This window comes from Sebastes fasciatus, chromosome 23, assembly GCF_043250625.1.
Source record: "Sebastes fasciatus isolate fSebFas1 chromosome 23, fSebFas1.pri, whole genome shotgun sequence".
In the NCBI taxonomy this organism is placed as follows: domain Eukaryota; kingdom Metazoa; phylum Chordata; class Actinopteri; order Perciformes; family Sebastidae; genus Sebastes; species Sebastes fasciatus.
This window is the reverse complement of record NC_133817.1, coordinates 21,749,078-21,770,786: the sequence shown is the minus strand read 5'-3', so window position 1 is coordinate 21,770,786 and position 21,709 is coordinate 21,749,078. Positions and strand designations below refer to the sequence as shown.

Here is a 21,709-nt window from a genome sequence, read left to right as displayed (position 1 = left end):
TTGCCTCTGATACAAGTAAATATAAGACAGTTGAGTTGATGAAAGAGATTAAACCTGTGAGAGGGTAATGAAGCTCTTTGTCTCTGTTTGGTTGAAGTTAATGTGATTTTAAAGTGCTATTAATGAACTGACCTCTGGTTCAAACAGGCCGCTGTAGGCCGGGTTGGCTGTGCTTCGTCTCTTCCTCTCCTGCCTCTTCGTCTGGATTTCTGCTCAAAACAAAAACACTTCATCAGGTTAAAGAAGGAAACGGAGACGGAGCAGAGAAACATGAATCTAACACACAAACAATTAAAAAAAAAAAAAATGTCCCCAGTGATCCACAACAAGACCAGCTGAGTGAACTGACCTTCCAGGTGTTCTGTGGTGACGAGGCCGAGGGCGACCATGAAGGCGATTTTCTGTCAAACAGAGAGAGAGAGAGAGAAAGAGGGGAGACGTTAACGAGGAGCTGAAGAGCTTCAGACTCTAGAGTTCTTCACGGAAGAGGAAATATTCCTGAACTGCTGCTGATCGTCTCTTCACACGTTTTACATTTAAAACAACAGAAATAAAGACTCCGTTTCCTCCTGAGAAGATGTTAGATGTTAATTAACATGTGCTGTCATTAATAAATCAAGTCAAATACATTCAAACTTTGCATTTTTTGTAAAAGTAGATTATATAACAATTTTGACAGTTTGATTGGTTGAAATAAATGAAAACATTTTCAGATGATGAGTTAAAGGGATAGTTCAGGTGTTTCTTTATTTCTCCATGGTCAGTGTATTACTACAGTAGATGAATCTAATAAAGCGTTTAACTCCGTCACATACAGGTAGCTCTGCATTTAACCCATCCTAAGGAGCAGTGAGCTGCTGTAAAATGCTGACGAGGAACTGCAGCCGTTATATCGCTCTCTTCAAAACCACCAGACTCCATTCATAAAACCAGTCATTTGACCTCTCAGAACACAGTTTGTGTTATCGTTGTGACTTTGGTTAGTTCAGATCAGAAAGTCACACAATAACACAAACTAACTAACCGATGGATGCAGCGGTAGACCAGCAGCTCCTGTTCTGAGAGGTTAAATTACTGGTTTTATGAATGGAGTCTGGTGGCTTTGAAGAGAGAGATATAATCAAACTGAAACTGTCTGTCTGTGTTTGAACATGAGTCATAAACTTCAGCTGGAGTTTGATTTTCTCACCTCGGGGTCCTCGTCTTTCTTCTGGGACGGGGATTTGGGGGGCGGAGCTTCCTGTGACGGGAGGTCGGCGTGGGCCCCCGGTGACCCCTCAGTGCTGCTGGGGGCCTGAGGCTGGATTATTATCACCTGGTAACACACAGATATATATACACACACCATGTTAGAATAATATAGCAATAATACATATATATATATAACATATATATAAATAATATATAATACATAGAATAACACTTAAACATCAATATCACCTATTTATGTCATTCATTATTTGATTTACTTTTTTGTATTAATCACTTAATTTGCTTTTTTTCCTGCTTATTATAACTATAATAAATTTAAATAGTTATGTGGTGATCAAAAGAAAAAAGAAAAACAATGAAGAAACCACTTTGAAATCTTGTGACAGACATTTCTGGATTTTTTAAAAATGAAATTTTAACAACTTAATGTTTAACCAAATGTAGATGTGTTTAATCTTTGTAGACAGAATCAGAAATTTGGAAATTAAATTAACAAATTTTAAATTTTCAAAATATAATAAAAATAAAAATGTTTTAAATGAAAGAATAAAAAAATGAAATCAAAATTAAATAAATATATTTAAAATTAAATAAATACAAATATAATAAATAAAAAATAAATTAATTTAATTTAATTAAATATATAAATACAATTAAAATCAAACTAAATACAAATTTAATAAAAAAAAAATAATTGAAAGACATTTTTTTTAAAAATCTAAATTGAATCTTAAAATGTGTTAAATGCAAAGTGTGTATTAATATAATATTACATTAAAGTGAAGTAAAGTGTGTATTAATAATATAATATATTAAACTGAAGTAAAGTGTGTATAAATATAATATAATATTATATGTTATATATATGAATATATAATATAAGCTGTTGGTGGAGACACCAGCCTTGTTGTCAGCGCTGAAGAGCAGTGGCTGCACCTTGACGGCCTCGCTGACGGCGGACACCCCGTTGCCGGTGGCGGGTGAGGCGGCGATGATGGCGTAGGCCACGCCGGGCACTGCCGAGGCGTGCTGGAGGGGTCCGCCGGAGTCGGGGCCCCCCGACGGGCCGTGGGGCGGGGCCGGGGCCGGTGGAGAGGCGTCACTCTGGCCGTTGGGCTGGTGCTCGGGGCTGAAGGTGCTGTTGGCGGTGGGCAGCGTGGCGCCCTGGCTCTTAGGACTGACCACGGCGGTGGCCCTCTGCAGGCTGACAGGCTGCAGCTCCAGACACGGACTGTGGGGGAGGCTGTCGGGGATCTGGGTCTTTGGCCTGACCTGGAGTAGGGGGGACCAGAGCGAGGAGGAAACATGCTGGTTAAAACATTGACACAAACTCTAATAAAAGGAGTTTATTAGTGTTGTTATTTCACCGACTGAAGAGAAACAAACACAACATTTAAACCAATCAGACGCTTCCTGTCGTCCAATCAGAGGACAGAGAGTCATGACATCACTGACCCACATATTAAGATCATCTCTCTGAGGCTGATGTGTGTTTGTGCCGCCGCCTGCTGGACGTCTGACGACATTACAGACACAAGACCTGCTGCTGCGTTCCAGGATTTGAGTTTTTAAAACATTCTGCCAACTATTATGATCTGTTAATAGTTTATTATCAAGTAAAGATGTAAGTCGTTCAGTGTCTTTTATCTGTTTTATACCTCAGTAAACTCAATATCTTTTAGTTTTGGACAAAACAAGACATTGGAAGACACATTTTTATAAATAGAATAATCTAGTAATCAAAAGAATAGCTGGTAGCTGAATCTGAAGCTTTCTTTTATAATATAATAACAAATCCTTTCAAAATATCTTTATTTCTTTGATTGTCTTTATATGTATTGTCTACCTATGTATCGGTTTAATTGTTCTTTGTATTGTTCACCAATTTAAAATTAAATCGGATTAGATTAGATTTCACCTGGAAGTGACGTAATATCCTGTTAGTCTCCACCTTCAAAATAAAAGCTGACAGCATTGAGGTTTTTCAACAAACAGATGGAGAGACAGGACAATAACAAAATGTAAATGTGTGGACAATGAAAGCTAAAGTCAAGACTTATTTTCAGAGTTAAAGTTTACACACTATTTAGTTTTTTTAGCGACATTTCTCATGTTATATATCATATAGCCGAGCAGACCTGTTGGTCATTGAACACACCTGAGGTGTAGGCATCTGGTTGGGAGGTCTGGAACCAGACTGACACAGGATATTTAAAATAAGAGCTGAGGCTGATACGTTTCAGATGTCCTAAAATGGCTACCATACAGATTGATTTATTTCCTCTGACGTCACCATCAGGACAAACAGTGTGTTACTGGCGTGTTACTGGTGTGTTACTGGTGTGTTACTGGTGTTACTGGTGTGTTACTGGTGTGTCACTGGTGGATTACTGGCGTGTTACTGGTGTGTTACTGGTGTGTTACTGGTGGATTACTGGTGTTACTGGTGTGTTACTGCCGTGTTACTGGTGTGTTACTGGTGGATTACTGGTGTTACTGGTGTGTTACTGGTGTGTCACTGGTGGATTACTGGCGTGTTACTGGTGTGTTACTGGTGTGTTACTGGTGTTACTGGTGTGTTACTGCCGTGTTACTGGTGTGTTACTGGTGGATTACTGGTGTTACTGGTGTGTCACTGGTGGATTACTGGCGTGTTACTGGTGTGTTACTGGTGTGTTACTGGTGTTACTGGCGTGTTACTGGTGTGTTACTGGTGTTACTGGCGTGTTACTTGTGTGTTACTGGCGTGTTACTGGTGTGTTACTGGTGGATTACTGGTGTTACTGGTGTGTTACTGGTGTGTCACTGGTGGATTACTGGCGTGTTACTGGTGTGTTACTGGTGTGTCACTGGTGGATTACTGGTGTTACTGGTGTGTTACTGGTGTGTTACTGGTGTGTCACTGGTGGATTACTGGTGTTACTGGTGTGTTACTGGTGGATTACTGGCGTGTTACTGGTGTGTTACTGGTGTTACTGGTGTGTTACTGCCGTGTTACTGGTGTGTTACTGGTGGATTACTGGTGTTACTGGTGTGTCACTGGTGGATTACTGGCGTGTTACTGGTGTGTTACTGGTGTGTTACTGGTGTTACTGGCGTGTTACTGGTGTGTTACTGGTGTTACTGGCGTGTTACTTGTGTGTTACTGGCGTGTTACTGGTGTGTTACTGGTGGATTACTGGTGTTACTGGTGTGTTACTGGTGTGTCACTGGTGGATTACTGGTGTGTTACTGGTGTGTTACTGGTGTGTCACTGGTGGATTACTGGTGTGTTACTGGTGTGTTACTGGTGTGTCACTGGTGGATTACTGGTGTTACTGGTATGTTACTGGTGGATTACTGGTGTTACTGGTGTGTTACTGGTGTGTTACTGGTGGATTACTGGTGTGTTACTGGTGTGTCACTGGTGGATTACTGGCGTGTTACTGGTGTGTTACTGGTGTGTCACTGGTGGATTACTGGTGTTACTGGTGTGTTACTGGTGTGTTACTGGTGTTACTGGTGTGTTACTGGTGTTACTGGTGTGTTACTGTTGTGTGGTTACCTGAGGTAGCACGGTGGCTGCTTGTCCTGCCAGCCGGTGCAGCGAGCTGACTTGAGGCACCTTGATGGGCACAGCAGTGAGAGTTCCCAGCATCTGAAACACACACAAACACAACACTTCAATAAATCATCAGACTAGACATTTTATACTAACAGGACATTATTAGGACTGCCAGTGTTAACACAATAATAACACGTTAACGCAAATTTGTTTAAATGCCCCTAATTGCTTTAACACATTAACGCAACTTGTGATTTTTGGGTTGTTTCTTTCTTTCTTTCTTTATTTGTTCAGTTATCGTCTCAAAGCAGAAAACAAAGAAGGGCTCCCACCGGCTTTATTAATTTATTTATTTTTATACTTTAGTTCATTAGTTTATTCATTTAACAATTAAAACATAGTACTTTAAAAGAATATGATGAAAACATAATTAAATGTACTTTGCGTGGTATTTTGTATTCAGTGTTTGAGCTGCAGCTGCTGGATGTTTGTGGATGTTTACAACACGCTGAGGTTGTTCAGACTAGATCAGCTGACATCACTGCAGCCTCACTCAAGGTCGAACCGGCGCCGCCGTTAACGGCTGACCGACACATAAACTACGGAGGAGCGTAGAGGACAAACAACAGCAGAGAAAGAGACGGAAATACTGATCAGAGGAAAGAAGGTCCTCACTAGAAATACACTTATTCATTTATGGATGGATGTACTTTATTAATCCCAGCAGGAGATTTTACCATCATCATATGTGTGTTTTGGGAGCTGGATGGCGACTGCAGGGATAAATAAAATAAAGTTGTACTGAACTGAAATAAGAACTTTGGACTTCATTTCCTCCTGCATCATATTTTCCTCTGAAGCCTCCAGCTGCTTCCTGTCTCTCTCTCTCTGCAGGACTTTATTATCTGTGTGAATCACCAGCAGCATTTTTATTTTTATTTCTACTTTTCTTCTCCTTTCTCTCGTCTCTCTGCTCTGAGACACTGGTTTTACAGATAGATGGGAAAAAAATGATGTTTATTTAAAATGGAATTTACCTGCTTAAACAGCAACGTTTTAGTCTGATAATAACTTTATTTATGTATTTAATTTTATTAATTAAAATTTTTATAAATATATTTTTTATTTATTCATTTATTTTATTTATTTATTTATTTTTGCACTCATTTTATTTATTTATGCACTTATTTTTTGTATTTATTTTCAACTGTAAGTATGTATCCTTGTATTGTGTGTTGTGTTGTGTTGTGTTGTATTGTGTTATTGTGTATTGTATGTTCTTTTCTTTACACATTTCTGCCTCATTGTGCTAATGAGGGGGCTATGAATGCATTCATAAATACATACATTTAAAAATGAATACAAAATATAAAAAGTGCAAAAATGGTTAAATAACAAATAAATGCAAAAATATAAAAATAAGTGCAAAAAATAAATACAAAAATATAAAAAGTTAAAATAAATAAATGCAAAAATGTATTAATGAATTTAAAAGAAATAAAAAAGGGAAAATTAAAAAGAAGAGTAAATAAATAAGTTAATTACTACAAAGATAATTAAATAAAAAGCTAATTTAAACAGAAATATCAATTTATGTCTGATTTTACACATTTTAATATTATTTTTGCTATATTTAATGGCATATTTATTTATTTATTCATTTATTTGTTATTTTGGCAGATTCCCTCCTCCATACTGGGAAACTACAGGATGATATAAAAACCTAAAAAAAAAAAATAATAATAATAATAACAATGGACCCGCCCTTGAAATGACGATTCTCATCAGAGGTTTCACTGTATGTAATGTATCACATATTGTTCACAAGCTTTTAGTTAAGAGGTTTAGTGAGTGGTTAACGGGAAAAACTTATATTTTGTATGTATTTATTATGTTTTTGGTCATGTATTTTGAAGCTCACTGAGTCGTATGTAATGTGAATAATATAAATAAACTTGAGTCTGTGATTGGCCGACACCTGCTGTCAATCTAAACTAAACTGGGACCAGTTAAACCAGTAAATGAAGCATAGACGATGATGATAATCTCCTCCATGTTTCCTCTCCAGATCCACAGAAAAGAAATCAGTAAAATAGAGGAAAGTTTTCTCCTCCCTCCCCTCCTCCCTCCTCCTTTCTTCTTCTGTGAAAATCCCTTCGTTCCATTGTATTGTGCTGCAGAGCGGCTCAGAGACGAAGAGGAGGAGGAGGAGAAGGCCCAGGCCTGTTCCCATGGCAACTGCAGAGATGAAAATTCTTGCAGTGCTAGGGCTTTCATTTTCGTAATTGCTTCCTCTTTTCTCCAAACCTAAGCACCTTCTCTTTAGGGGGCCTCCTCTTCCTCCTCTTCCTCCTCCTCTCCGGTGTGAGGAGCAGTGAACACAACCGCTGATTCCTGTTTCTTTAAATAAGCTTTTTCAAAACGCTAAAGCCAGTTTCATCGCTGAAACAGATGACAGCTCTGCAGCAAACACCAACAATCCTCCTCCATCTTCCTCCTCCTCCCCCAACTCTCTCAAACACACATGTTGTATGTAACAGTACATGTTGTACAGTATGTGAGTGGAAACATATAGAAAACATGCACCTCTAACAAAATGTAGAGCAGTAAAGAGACTAAACTCAGGTGTTTTTTTTTTTTTACAACAGCCGCTGCCTCCATTTTGGACTGAAAACGCTTATTATCATATCTATAATATTTTATTGTTCAACACAGGCCCAGGACATTAATACTGCATTTATACTGTACATTAAAAAAAATATTCTTATACATTTATTTATACCATTCTGGCATTTATATTTGCAACTATTTGTAAATTTTTCTTATATTCTCATTTTTAATTTTAGCACTTATATTTCTATATATATGGTGTTTATATTGGTGCATTATGTACATCATTTACTTCTATTTTCACACACTTATTCCTGAACATCTACAACTGAACAGCTACATTTCTATGAAACACACGTTGTTTAAAACGCCGTCCGTTTAGTGTAAATTCTAGAGCAGACTTCTAAAGACACCAAAACAAAACGATGCGTGAGGGGACGTCTAGAATATTTCCATTTCTTGTGATGCTGCCTCTATAAATCTGTTCAGACTTTAAAGAGGATTTAAGGTGACAGGTTTGTAGATTCCTGAAGCCCAGACTGGCTCTCCTGAGTTATATAAAAGGTTCTACTGGATATACAGAGAGAAGTGTTTATACAGCCAAGATCAGAGAGCTCTGCAGACGTCACTACTCTGTAGTATGATATGGAATATGTGAAGGAGGTGTTACTGCAGCGGCCAGCGGAGGAAGCTGTCTGAGGACACGTCAGCTCTCTCTCTCTCTCTCTCTCTCTCTCTCTCTCTCTTTCTCTCTCTCTCTCTCTCCACTCTCTCCCTCTACTCTCTCGCTCTCTCTCTACACTCTCTCTCTCTCTCTACACTCTCCCTCTCTGCTCTCTCTCTCTCTCTCTCTCTCTCTCTCTTTCTCTCTCTCTCTACACTCTCCCTCTCTGCTCTCTCTCTCCCTCTACTCTCTCTCTCTTTCTCTCTCTCTCTGTCTCCATGAGGAAGTTTTTCATTTCATTCATGCTCTGAGCTCAGAGATGAACTCTGGATGATAATGATGCTGAGAGGAGAGTCAGGCTGCGTTCACAAGCAGCGACGACGACACCGTTTATATCCTCAACAACCACACCTCATCCTGCTTCATATAATAATAATATGGGTTTAATAACTACAGTATAAGAGCTTTATCAGTTGGATGGTTTCTAATTTGTGGAGAACAGTATAGTCCTTAAATGCTTTCTGATTTACAAGAATGACTAGAAAGAAATGAAATTATACAGAAAATTCCTCTAAACTCCACCAACATCTTCCAGCTATTGGAATTCCTATTGGAATTCCTATTCCTACTTGGAATCTTTAATATTATATTATAATTAAGTAAATATCATCTGTTCCTTCATTAGTGAATAATCACGAGACTTTACAGAAAACCTCTTAAGAAATGATCAGTTACTATTAACTCCTTTCAAAGACGTTGTTAGCAAACAAAAGCAGAAACATTACGAGTCCACTGAGAAACTAAAAACTCCAGATTTTGTCTAAAAACACCAATAAGATTAATTTTATTAACACCTAAACTAACAAACTAATTCATGAATCAGCAGATGGATCATCCTCCACAACACCTGGAATGTTCTCCAGGACCCCTGCAATCTCTTTCAGGACTACCAGACGCTGTTCAAGGACTCGGACAACCTCTAGAACCTCCTCAAGGACCACCAGAACCTTCTCCATGACCACTGAAACCTCCTCAAGGACCACCAGAACCTTCTCCATGACCACTGAAACCTCCTCAAGGACCACCAGAACCTTCTCCATGACCACTGAAACCTCCTCAAGGACCACCAGAACCTTCTCCATGACCACTGAAACCTCCTCAACAACCACCAGAACTTTCTCCATGATTACTGAAACCTCCTCAAGGACCACCAGAACGTTCTCCATGACCACTGAAACCTCCTCAACAACCACCAGAACTTTCTCCATGATTACTGAAACCTCCTCAAGGACCACCAGAACGTTCTCCATGACCACTGAAACCTCCTCAACGACCACCAGAACTTTCTCCATGATTACTGAAACCTCCTCAAGGACCACCAGAACTTTCTCCATGACCACTGAAACCTCCTCAAGGACCACCAGAACTTTCTCCATGACCACTGAAACCTCCTCAAGGACCACCAGAAACTTCTCCATGACCACTGAAACCTCCTCAAGGACCACCAGAACCTTCTCCATGACCACTGCAACCTGCTCAAAGAAAAACACCAAAACTATCTGAGCGATGTCTGAAACAAAGACTGAAATGTGTTCAAAGACTTGCCAAATGTCCAGAAAGACCACCTCAAGGACCACTAGAACTTTCTCTCCAGGACTGCTGGTAGAGAATCCAGGATTGCTGAAATATTTTTCATGAGCACTGCTGTAGGAGACCTGAAATATCCAGAAGGACCCCCAGAACGTCCTCAATGACCACAAGAACTTTCTCCAGGACCCTTAAGACCCCCAGATAGAGTCCTAGAGTGTCCTCAAGGACCCATAAAATCTCTTCCATGACCTTTAGAACCAAACTAACCCTGGAACCTTCTCAAGAAAGATTTGACTTTTGCTGCTTTGTACATGTTGGTGAAGTCCCAGATACTGTATGTCAGAAAACCAAACGCTGTCGTGTCTGGGTTCATAACATCATCCGGGGGCGAGCTGTATTCACATACAGTACCATTGCACTGACTGTATCTAGCAAGCCTCATGACGCTACTGCGGTATGAACCCAAAATAATAATAATACTACAATAAACGGATCAAAATGATGCCGAAATAACGACATTATGATGTTGATTTGTAAAAAGACCGAATTCATGCTTTGTCAGGTCTGTCCGCAACACGACAAGCAAACAACTTTTAAAATGCTTGTTTTCTGAATGGAGTTCGGATCGATCAGTGCCAGACTATGCTAACATTGTAGCTGCTCCATTAACACTCCATCTAGGAATAAATACGGCAGCAACAACGTCAGTGATGACAGCGGGAGAATCTCTACGTTGATAAACTTTCGCGAAGTATGTATATATTGTTACACACCACTTATATGATGAATGCTTCTGTTAACCCTGCATAATGTATGCCATGCTAATACCTTTTCACCTTGTATAAAATGTATAATATACTGACTAGTAAATGTTACCATTTACTATTACTGAATGTCATTTGCTTCATTATAAGTTTCAATCAAACATTAAGATAGAAGTGGAAAAAAACTGTTCACAAAACATAATAGACATGACCTCTGACTATTCTTGTAACAATTTAGCCACAAATTCACAGACTGACCAGATACGGTCCAGACATATACTGGGTTTTGACCGAGTCTTGTTTAAAATCTGGGTGGAGTAAATTTAAAATTGTTGTCTCTATTGACGACAGCTTGGCTATTTAAAAAATGTCAGGTTTGTGCAGGACGCCCTGTGTCACGATGGTGACGATTCTCTCTGACCAATCAGTGGTCTGCAGTGTTTCAACTCTGTGGAGTAGAGCGGTTCTGTTGGTACCATCCACAACTTTTGCTAATGGAAACACAAAAATAACCGTTCTAATGTGTAACGTACTGAACTGGACTGAACCCCAACAATTTTTAAGGATAATTTCTAAGATTAACTCCCTGATTTTGTTACATATCGCCCCTAAAATACACTATCCCAACATTAAATCACACCAGAAGTAGAGCCGGAGCTAAATGAACATCCTGTAGTCACATGTCAACAGTGCAGAGCATTGAAACGTCTACTCAGATTACTCTTCCTCTTTTTTCTAACCCTAACCCTGAATGCATTCAGATTCAGTCATTCACAGCTCTGAGAAGGGAAGCGGACCCTCGGAGGGGCCATCTAGCGTCCTCACCGCCTCTGAGAGACTCGGAGGCGGATGGCTGAGATGACCTTGGCTGCTGTTTAAAGAGGATAAAGATGTCTTTAGAAGGCGGCGAGATGGAGAGCCATGAAAGAGAGCGTTAAAACTGCAGACTTTCAAACACACTCTGCATCCTCCTCCTCCTCCTCAGAGCTCCTCTTTGTTCCTCGGCTTCAAGCTAACGGACGCTAAAAACACAACTGATGCTACAATCAGCGGTCAACAACAAACATCTCGAAATAAACTGTTATTAAAGCTACAAACTCAGGACTTATCTATTGGATTTATTTGATATCATAACCTCTAGATTCATATCTTTGACAATGTGAATATTGTTTTTATATTATTTAGGCATAATAAGTAATGAATGAACCCTTTCTCCTGTACATTATGACCAAGATCAGTCAATGAAAGATGTCAGGTTGAGTTTTTAATTAAAAGAATTGCAAAAATCTGAACTTTTATTTTCTGTATATTTACAGGAATCCCTCTTTATGAACTTTTTTTACTTTTATGGACCAACTTCCAACCAAATCCCATTCAGATTTGTTACATTTTTTGGTGAAATTCTGTTATCTAGGTAAGCTAATCATGAAGCTAATCAATATGAATAATGTGAACATTAGCACTAGCTGAGTCAACGTTAGCTGTGCTAAGTTTGGAAATAACTGTAAGGGAGGTTCGGATTTTTTGTTGAGGTGGGGTTATTCTGAGTGGTAAAATTACTGTTTTTGTGAATGGAGTCTGGTCAGTGATACAACGGCTTCAGTTCAGTCTGACGGCGAGGTGAAGTGTCTGTGGACGGGAGCAGCAGAAAAAAACGTATTTTAGACACCTAGAAAAGTGTACATCATATTTAGAATATTTTCATCGCTTTACCTCGCCGTCAGACAGCCCTTTCTGTCTTCAAAGCTACCAGACTCCATTCACAAAAGCAGTAATTTTACAAATTTACAAACATTGTAGTCTAATAATAACTTTATTAATTTAAATTAAATATATTTTATATATTACAATATATATTACTTCAATTCTTTATATTAATTAAAGGATGGGTTCATCAACATTTTAGTCTAATAATAATTTTATTAATTTAAATTAAATATATTTTATATATTATAACATATATATAGCCCACATTCTTTATCCTGTGACTATTTGCACACTGTATGGATTTTCATTAAAAAACATATATATATTATTGTAAATTTTTCTATATTACTATATGTATTAATAATGTATTGTGAAAATATATATATATATATAAATAAAATGTATTAACTATATATTTAATTTATTTAATATAATATTATAATATATATAATATTGTATATTTATTGTAATTTTTTCTATATTATTATATGTATTAATATAATATTATTAATATACATATATCTATAAAAAATATATATTAATTATATATTTAATTTATTGAATACATTCTATATTCTTATTGTAATTTTTTCTATATTTTTTTATTATTATATATATGAATTTTATATTTATATATGTACATATGATTATTTAGTATTCATATACAGTATATAATAATGTTACGTATTAATTTATACAAATATATTTAATATATATATATTTTATGTTTGTTGTTATGCACCAAAATACCAAAGAAAATTCCTTATACTGTCTCAGATTATATATATATATATATATATATATATATATATATATATATATATATATATATATACGTATATATATATACATATATATATATATATATATATGTATATATATATATATATACATATATATATATAACTTTAATTCTTTATATTAATTAAAGGGCGGGTTCATCTGAGTTCTGTTCTGTTTTTTTCATATATAAATGTAATAAGGTTCTGAATAATGTGAACGCTAGCACTAGTTGAGTCAATGTTAGCTGTGCTAGGTAGGGTTGTTTGTATACTCCCGTGTTCTGAGAGGTCAAATTACTGGTTTTATCAATAGAGTATGGTGGCTGTCTGGCAGCAAGGTAAAGTGTAGGAAATATTCTAAATATAGCGTACACGGACTAAAATACATTTTTCTGCTGCTCCCGTCCACAGCTGCTTTACCTTAAAGCCATTATATCGTTCTCTTCAAAGACACCAGACTCCATTCATAAAAACAGTGATTTTCCGTATCAGAACAGGGGAGCTGCTGGTCTACCGCTGCATCCATCGGTCAGTTAGTTAGTTTGTGTTGTTGTGTGACTTTCTGGTCTGAACTGATGTGGCGTCCACAGCAATACGTTGCTTAGTTTAGCTCAGAGTTCAGTGAAGTACTGCAGCTGTGAAGTGTTCACTCATGCAAAGCAGCAATCCCATTACACCTCATTATTGATCTCCAAACTAGTGGCCAGGTGGTCTGAGGGACCTGTCCCCCCCCTCCATCCCCACCAGCCAGGACGGCTTCTGATTGGCCGAGCCTTTATGACTGTGGATTGATGGAGGCCTGCAGGAGAGAGGGGGGAAGGTGTTTCCCTTTATTGCCTCATGCACACATGCAGGCAGCTGGGGGAAGAACAACCCCCCTCCGTCTGAACAATACAGCCATAAAGAGCCAGAGACAATCCTGCTGCCTGACCCGCTCACCTCCATGGCGAGGACGGGGGGGGGGGGGAGGAGGAGGAGGAGGAGGAGGAGGAGGAGGAGGAGGAGGAGGAGGAGGAGGAGGGAGTCTGAGCTCCTCCACAGTGACACATTGATGAAACACGGCGGTGTTATCGCAGAGAACGTCTGCAGCGTTTTGAGCCTCAGACCTGCTCAGCATCCCAACCACTCACAGAGCGGCGTCACATCCAGCCAGCCGTCAGCCAATCACAGGCCTCCGTTTGGATCCTGATGTGACTCGACAAAACTTCTGAACCTCATCAACCGGCGACTCTCATCTCACCCCCAGGACACTACACGTTACATCTGTTTGGATCATTATCTCTGTACATGACACATATAATTTATACTGTATATTTTGAGTATTTGCACACAATACTGTAGAGCTTTTCATTTAAAAAAAAATGTTTCAAATGTTTTCTTTATATATATTATTATTATTATCATTATCATTATCATTATCATTATTATTATTATTATTATTATTATATTTATAATATATTATTAATATCTATATATAGTATTAATATATTATATAATGATATTATATATACAATTCTATACAGTACATGTTTTGGATTATTATCTCTGTACATTGCACACATTCTTTATCCTATGACTATTTACTCACTGTACAGATTTTCATTAAAAAACAGATATATTTTATTGTAAATATTTCTATATTATTATATATACCAATAATATATTATGAATACATATATATATATCAGTATATATATGTATATATATTATGAATACATATATATATAAATAAAATGTATTAAATATATATCTATATTTGTATTATATTTATTTATTTAATACAATAATATAATATATATAATATTGTATATTTTTACTGTATTTTTTTCTATATTATTATATGTATTAATATATTATTAATATACATATATATATAAAAATCATATATATGAATTATATATTTAATTTATTTAATACTTTCTATATTTTTATTCTAATTTGTTTCTATATTTTTATATAATTATATATATTAATAATATATTTATATATGTAGATATGATTATATAGTATTCATATATATAATAATGTTACATATTATTATATATAATATTACATATTATTTGATACGAATATATATAATGTTTTTTTATGTTTGTTGTTGTGCACCAAAATACCAAAGAAAATTCCTTATACTTTATGTGAAAACCTTCCTATGTAGGCAATAAACCGAATTTTGAACTATTTAAATATACCATAGTGTATCATAGTATTCTCTTACTCATTTATTTATTTATTTTCTCAATCATTTATTAATATATACTATGTGTATATTACATATACTGCACATGTAAATATAACATTATAAACTTATCATTCACACCTATAGCTACTTATTTATACTATATACAAAAATTCACATAGTTGTACAGCAACTTTGATAAGTTCATTATTAAGCAAAAGCTCTGATTATTCTCTGGTTTCAGCCCCTCTAAGGTCTCAGATTTTCTGTTTTTCTGTGTTTTATATCAAATTAATGTGAATATATTTAGTTTTTGGACAAAACAAGATATTTAAAGATGACCTTGACCTCTTTTGACTAGTTTCTGACTAAAAATTAATTTAAAAAATGTAAATAAAGAGAATAATTGTTAGCTGCAGCCATAATAAACACATTTAAGTCCATATCTTCAATTAAAATGTCCTTTTTCTGCATATTAGCATATAGCTTTTATTCGTTTTATATAGTTAGTTTTGAGCGCTTTATAAATACAAGTCCCCTCCTGCCCGGTACAGGCTTAACTGCCACCCCCCACCCCTCTGCAGGTGTTCCAGGTGTTGCTGCGTACTAACTGCCCCCCATCCCTTTTACAGGTGTAACTGCCACCCCCCACACCCCTCTGCAGGTGTTTCAGGTGTTTTTACCTGAGAGGGCGGCAGCTCTGCAGCTCTCCTGCTGCTGAACGCGTGGACGCTGGCGGCCGCCACCCTGCCGCCCGTCTGGAGGTTGATGGGGGACGTCTGCAGCGGCTCCGAGCTTGCCGCCTTCTGTCCGTTAATGTGTGCGGTCACCATGGAAACGGGAGCCTTGGCCGGCACCACGGAGATGGCGATGCCCTGGCTGGGAGGCTTGATGAGAGACAGCGGCTTGGTCGAGCCCACGGGACAACTTCTCACCGCCAGCTTCTGCACAGAGAAATACACAGAGAGAGTACAACATCAGGGTACTGGTACTACACTGGTAATACTCATAGTACTCAGAGTACTCACACCAACAAAACAAATATTACAGCTTGTTTTGAAAGACAGAAAACCGAGATTCAGAGAGCAGAACCGAAATACTACTGCTGACACTGCCGACACTTCAATTGACACTCTTATTACTACTGCTACTACCACCATCAGTAGTACTGCTAAAGCTACTTGTATTACTTTTAGTATTGCTGCTACTACCAGTACCTCAACTTGATTCAAGTGTTAGTACTACTGCTTCTTCAGCTGAAACTACTACTGCTGTTGTATTACTACTACCCGTATTACTATGCCTGCTAATGTTTTTCCATTACAACTGCTGTCAGTACTACTTCTATTGTAAGTAATACTACTATTACTGTTTTCACCACTACTACAACTAATACTGACACTCTTACTACCACTGCTACTACCACTAGTACTGATAATACTACTTGTATCACCATCAGTATTATTGCAACTACTATTATTGCTATCAGTATTACTCTAACTACTGTTAGTACTACTTCTACTGGAAGTAATAATACTACTGCTTTTCTTACAAGTGTTTTACTACCATCACTACAACTAATACAAGTCCTACTGCTACTACCAACGTCAGTAGTACTGCTAAACCTGCCTGTATTACTCCTAGTACTGCTGCCACTACTAGTACTTCAACTTGATTCAAGTGTTAGTACTACAGCTGAAGCTACTGTTGTATTATTACTACAAGTATTACTTAACCTACTACTGCTACTAATATACTGTCTTTACAACTACTGCTAGTAGTACTTCTACAGTAAGTAATACTACTACTGCTGTTTATACTACCACTACAACTAATACAAGAACAACAGCTGCAAACACTTCAACTGATACTTTTACTACTACTGTTAATACCACTAAATGCTACTTGTACTACTTTTAGTACTGCTGCTACTAATAGTACTTGATTCAAGTGTCCGTACTACTGCTTCTTCAATTGCAACTACTACTACTGTTGTAATACTACTACTGCTATTACTACAACTATTAGTGTTGCGTTAGTGAAGTTTTAAGTGACAAATTACATAAAAAATACTTCAATCAATATTTTCTGTTAAAACTTAACAAAAATATCATCAATGATTTTAAATGTTAATATAAATATATAACAGATTTACCTTCTGAAAATTGACCTCTCTGCTACTACTACTGCTACTACTACTACCACCACTACTACTACTACTACTATTGTGTCTCTACTTGACTCTAATGAAACAGAGACTCAGTCTGGCAGCAGTTGAGTTCACCTCAGGATTTGAGAATCTTCGTCCTCACACTGCTGCTGTCCTACAGACCGAACTCATCATCATCACACACTGAGACCCCTCCCCCACCCTTCCTCCTCCTCCACCTCAGCAAAGAGAACTACATCTTCCTCAGTAGGGATAAGTACATCTGTGTTTCCCCTCCGCTTCACCTCTCACTGCCGACAACAAGAGGCTCTCTAAATATTTCATATTCCACCCCGCCGCCCCGTCTCAGCCCGCCGTCGCCTGTTTATACGTTTCTGTGGACGACGGTGGTTTAGTGTTAGTGTGGGTGAGGGGAGGAAGAAGAGGGGAGAGGGATTTCTTCTTCTCTGGCAGACACTTTGTGCATCTGCTGAAAAAACAAACAACATAAAATAGGATGTGTGTTCAGGCGACGAGGCTCAAAGTGTTTTCAGACCTGAGTCCTTCCTCACTCGCTGCAGAAAATACATCAGCTAAGAGTCCGCCGCTTTGATAAACTACATCAAATACCAAGGAAAGACTAGAATACAATACTATATATATATACAGTGTACATATATATATATATATATATATGTACACTGTATATATATGTGTGTGTTTGAAGAAAATAACCCTACACTTCACTTGTTTTCACCCAAAAAAAGTTTCCAAATCACCACAAAAGAGATTGAAAAATCCCAAATACTGTCTTGGTCTTTTGGCCGTCACCATCTTGGTTTTTTTTTGGCCGTCACCATCTTGGTTTTTTTTTGGCCGTCACCATCTTGGTTTTTTTTTGGTAGTCATCATCTTGTTTTTTTTTTGGTAGTCACCATCTTGTTTTTTTTTTGGTAGTCACCATCTTGGTTTTTTTTTGGTAGTCACCATCTTGTTTTTTTTTTGGTAGTCATCATCTTGTTTTTTTTTTGGTAGTCACCATCTTGTTTTTTTGGTAGTCATCATCTTGGTTTTTTGGAAGTCACCATCTTGGTTTTTTGGTAGTCATCATCTTGGTTTTTTGGTAGTCATCATCTTGGTTTTTTGGAAGTCACCATCTTGGTTTGTTGGTAGTCACCATCTTGGTTTGTTGGTAGTCACCATCTTGGTTTGTTGGTAGTCACCATCTTGTAAGTCACCGTCTTGGTTTTTTGGTAGTCACCATTTTGTTTTTTTGGTAGTCACCATCTTGGTTTGTTGTTAGTCAACATCTTGGTTTGTTGGTAGTCACCATCTTGTAAGTCACCGTCTTGGTTTTTTGGTAGTCACCATCTTGGATTTTTGGTAGTCACCATCTTGTTTTTTTTAGGCAGTTGCCATCTTGATTTTTTGGTAGTCACCATCTTGTTTTTTTGGCCGTCACCATCTTGATTTTTTGGTAGTCACCATCTTGTTTTTTTGGCCGTCACCATCTTGGTTTGTTGGTAGTCACCATCTTGGTTTGTTGGTAGTCACCATCTTGGTTTGTTGGCAGTCACCATCTTGGTTTGTTGGTAGTCACCATTTTGTTTTTTTGGTAGTCACCATCTTGATTTTTTGGTAGTCACCATCTTGTTTTTTTTTGGTAGTCACAATCTTGTTTTTTTGTCCGTCACCGTCTGGGTTTTTGTCTGTTGCCATCTTGGTTTTTGACTTCTTATACAACCAGACTTCTTTTTGCAACCAGAGGAGTCCTCCCCTGCTGGCTATTAAAAAGATTCATGGCAGCAGGATGGTGTTAAAATAAACTATAACAATGGAGGTCTGTGTTTGACATACAATATCTTCATCAGATTCTTTAGCAACAAAAATCCAGCATCAGTCAAGTCCTAACGAGTATATATCTCCATTTTCTTCTTATTTGAGTCATTATTTTGATAGAGATACCTACACTTTATCTAAAATAAGTGTGTCCCAGGTTTATTTCAGTGTGTAAAGCTGCTGACTGTGTGTGAAGTAAAGTAACCCAGATTCACTGAGAGGGTTTCACTAACAAAAGAAGAGGAAAGTCTTTAATAACAAGTGATTTCACAGCCGAGGCCTCCGAAGCTTAGAGAGCAGCATTAAACCCCGACTGTATTCACATGTTGTTATTTATTAATTCCCCCTCAACAATGAGCGCGGTGGGGCCCATTGTTTCAGGGGATCAATGTAATCCACAGGCAGCCCGAGCAGCCGCCCGCATCGGGGACCCGGGGGCCGCCGTTCGCCATTCAGCATTCGCTGGAGCCGGGGCACCTCTGATTGTCTCAAAGGTCACTCATTTAAAGGCTGGAGAGCAGAGACTCGTCCCTCCCGGAGAGAGCCCGGCACAAAGTGAATGAAAATACACAACGTGATAACAGCAGGAATCAGAGCGCCACGTTTAAGATGCTCTCAGACCTTTTTAAAGCCACCTGGAATTAGATCAAATAAAAAAAACACACACGACCGATGCTTCAAGATTTATGAAAGCTTTAACATTTTAACATTTCATGGCCAGAACGTTTGGAGCAAAGCAGCTCTTTGCCTAGAGAAATCAAAGAAATGATGCATGTCGCTGCCACGATAAACAGGCAGAGGAAGGATGAACCGACATCCAACAGAAAGATCAAATATCTACAGAAAACTACCCTCGGCTGCAGAGACGGGGATGAAAGGTCTTAAAACATTTACAGGTTTAAATAACTCAACAAAACGCAGCCTGACTGAACACAGCTCATGAAAATAGAAAAAGAAAATCCACCTTAAAACAATTCCAACTGTATTATTAACGTGGTTTATGTTGTTTATTGAACGGGTGGTTAGCATTGGAGCTAAAGGCCTGTCCTCATTACTGAAATATTGCCCAAATATTGATATTGACCTCAGAAATCCAGTATCGGTTGGGAAAGTGCCTAGTATCATGTAGCTGGTGGAATATATTTTTTAGCCAAAAGGGTCTTTGAGGATCCTGGAAATAAGTTTAAACCAGCATTAAGGGGTTTATCTTGTAGCAAAACGGTGAGTTGAAGGTAGTCATTCATCTCTTTATTGGACACGGAGGCTGAACTAATATCCATCTTTATCTCCGTCTGGCTAAAAGGAGGATTTACCAAAATGTCAGATAATCGTAAGACATACTGAAGTAACAGCCGCTGATTCCTCACTCTGGTTATAATACTAGTAAAAGCAGTCAAAGCTGGACTGACACATTAAAGCATTTAACTGCTTTCTTTGATTTTCTTCTGTGTTTTTAAAGGCATTTGGGCCGTCAGCCAAGCGTCCCTGTCACCTACAGGATCACACAAGAGCCTGTAAGAGAGGACTTGATTGCACATATACGCCATTACAGCCCCTCAGGAATGGATTTTCAGACACGAGGAGGCCTCTCTAATGTACGCAAGGTGGCAAGGAAAACACCAGAGAGACGAACAGAGTGGCTCTAATCCTTCAACACATTCGTCTTGTCCGACAGCGAGCAGAGTAATCGGTTGAAAGGCGCTTCTTCTTCTTCCCTGACAAATAAAAGACTCCCGAGGAGTGATTTTATGTGTTGTTGGGCGTCAACGCGACCCTGGAGAGAGCTGAGTCTGAAATCAATCAGCATGAAGCCACCAGACCAATCACTGCTGGAGGATTCTACCTGAGCAGAACAGCTCCACCTGATGATGAGGAAACGTTGGTATAACGAGCCATTTCCTGCGTATAGAGTTAAATTAGACGCTTTCATCAGCGTCCGCTCACGCTCACCTTTCATCCTCACAGAGCCGCTCTAATGACGGCTGGACGCCGCGATGATGAGGGGAAATGGACTTTCTGATGCGCGCCCAATTTTCTGCGGCGACTCACGTTAACTCTCCTTTGAGAGCTGATTCAGTATATCCTCCGTCGCCGAGCTGGTCGCACATCAAAGTGGAGTAAATCACCACCATCTCTGTGAACTGAGAGCCTTAAAGATGCATCTGTCCATGTCTGGCCAGTCAAAACTCTGGGATATTCATCCACAATAAAAGTTTATTAACAATCTAGAGAAGCCTACATATTGTTAAAAGCCCGGGTGTTATTACAGTGTTGCTGTGACGTTACGAGGTCATTGCTGGGGCATTAACTAATGATTGTTATGGTGAGTTCTGGATTATTGTTAAGGCATTAACAGGTGGTAGTAATGCACCGATACCACTTTTTTTCAGACCGAGTACAAGTACTTACATTTGGGTACATTTGGATACTGAGTACCGATACGAGTACTTCTCTGTGCCAAAAGACCCTCGTTAACAGCCAGCTGGAGGGTGTGAGCAACACACGGCAGGCTGGGGAGTCCCGCATAGCGGGGTCGGGCGCACCACCAAGTGGTATCGGTGCTGTTGTATCAGAGCCGTTTTGCGAGTACGAGTACATGAGCACAGTATCACTGAATCCCTAATAGGTGGTTGTAAGGTGTTTGGTGGTAGATGCTACTGAGTTTCTAG

General features: G+C 38.3%; 1 protein-coding gene across 4 annotated transcripts in view; it reads right to left on the bottom strand.

Moving 5' to 3' along the window:
• Positions 1–21,709, bottom strand: part of phf21b (PHD finger protein 21B) — a 95,897-nt gene that overhangs the window by 9,378 nt on the left and 64,810 nt on the right. For all 4 annotated transcript variants that reach the window (XM_074624902.1, XM_074624903.1, XM_074624901.1 and 1 more), the window contains 6 exons: positions 15,736–15,996; positions 4,757–4,849; positions 2,149–2,484; positions 1,190–1,315; positions 350–401; positions 133–209 (listed from right to left, as the gene is read on the bottom strand). In XM_074624902.1, the coding sequence (XP_074481003.1) occupies positions 133–209; positions 350–401; positions 1,190–1,315; positions 2,149–2,484; positions 4,757–4,849; positions 15,736–15,996 (945 nt within the window). The remainder of the gene's footprint in view (positions 1–132; positions 210–349; positions 402–1,189; positions 1,316–2,148; positions 2,485–4,756; positions 4,850–15,735; positions 15,997–21,709) is intronic.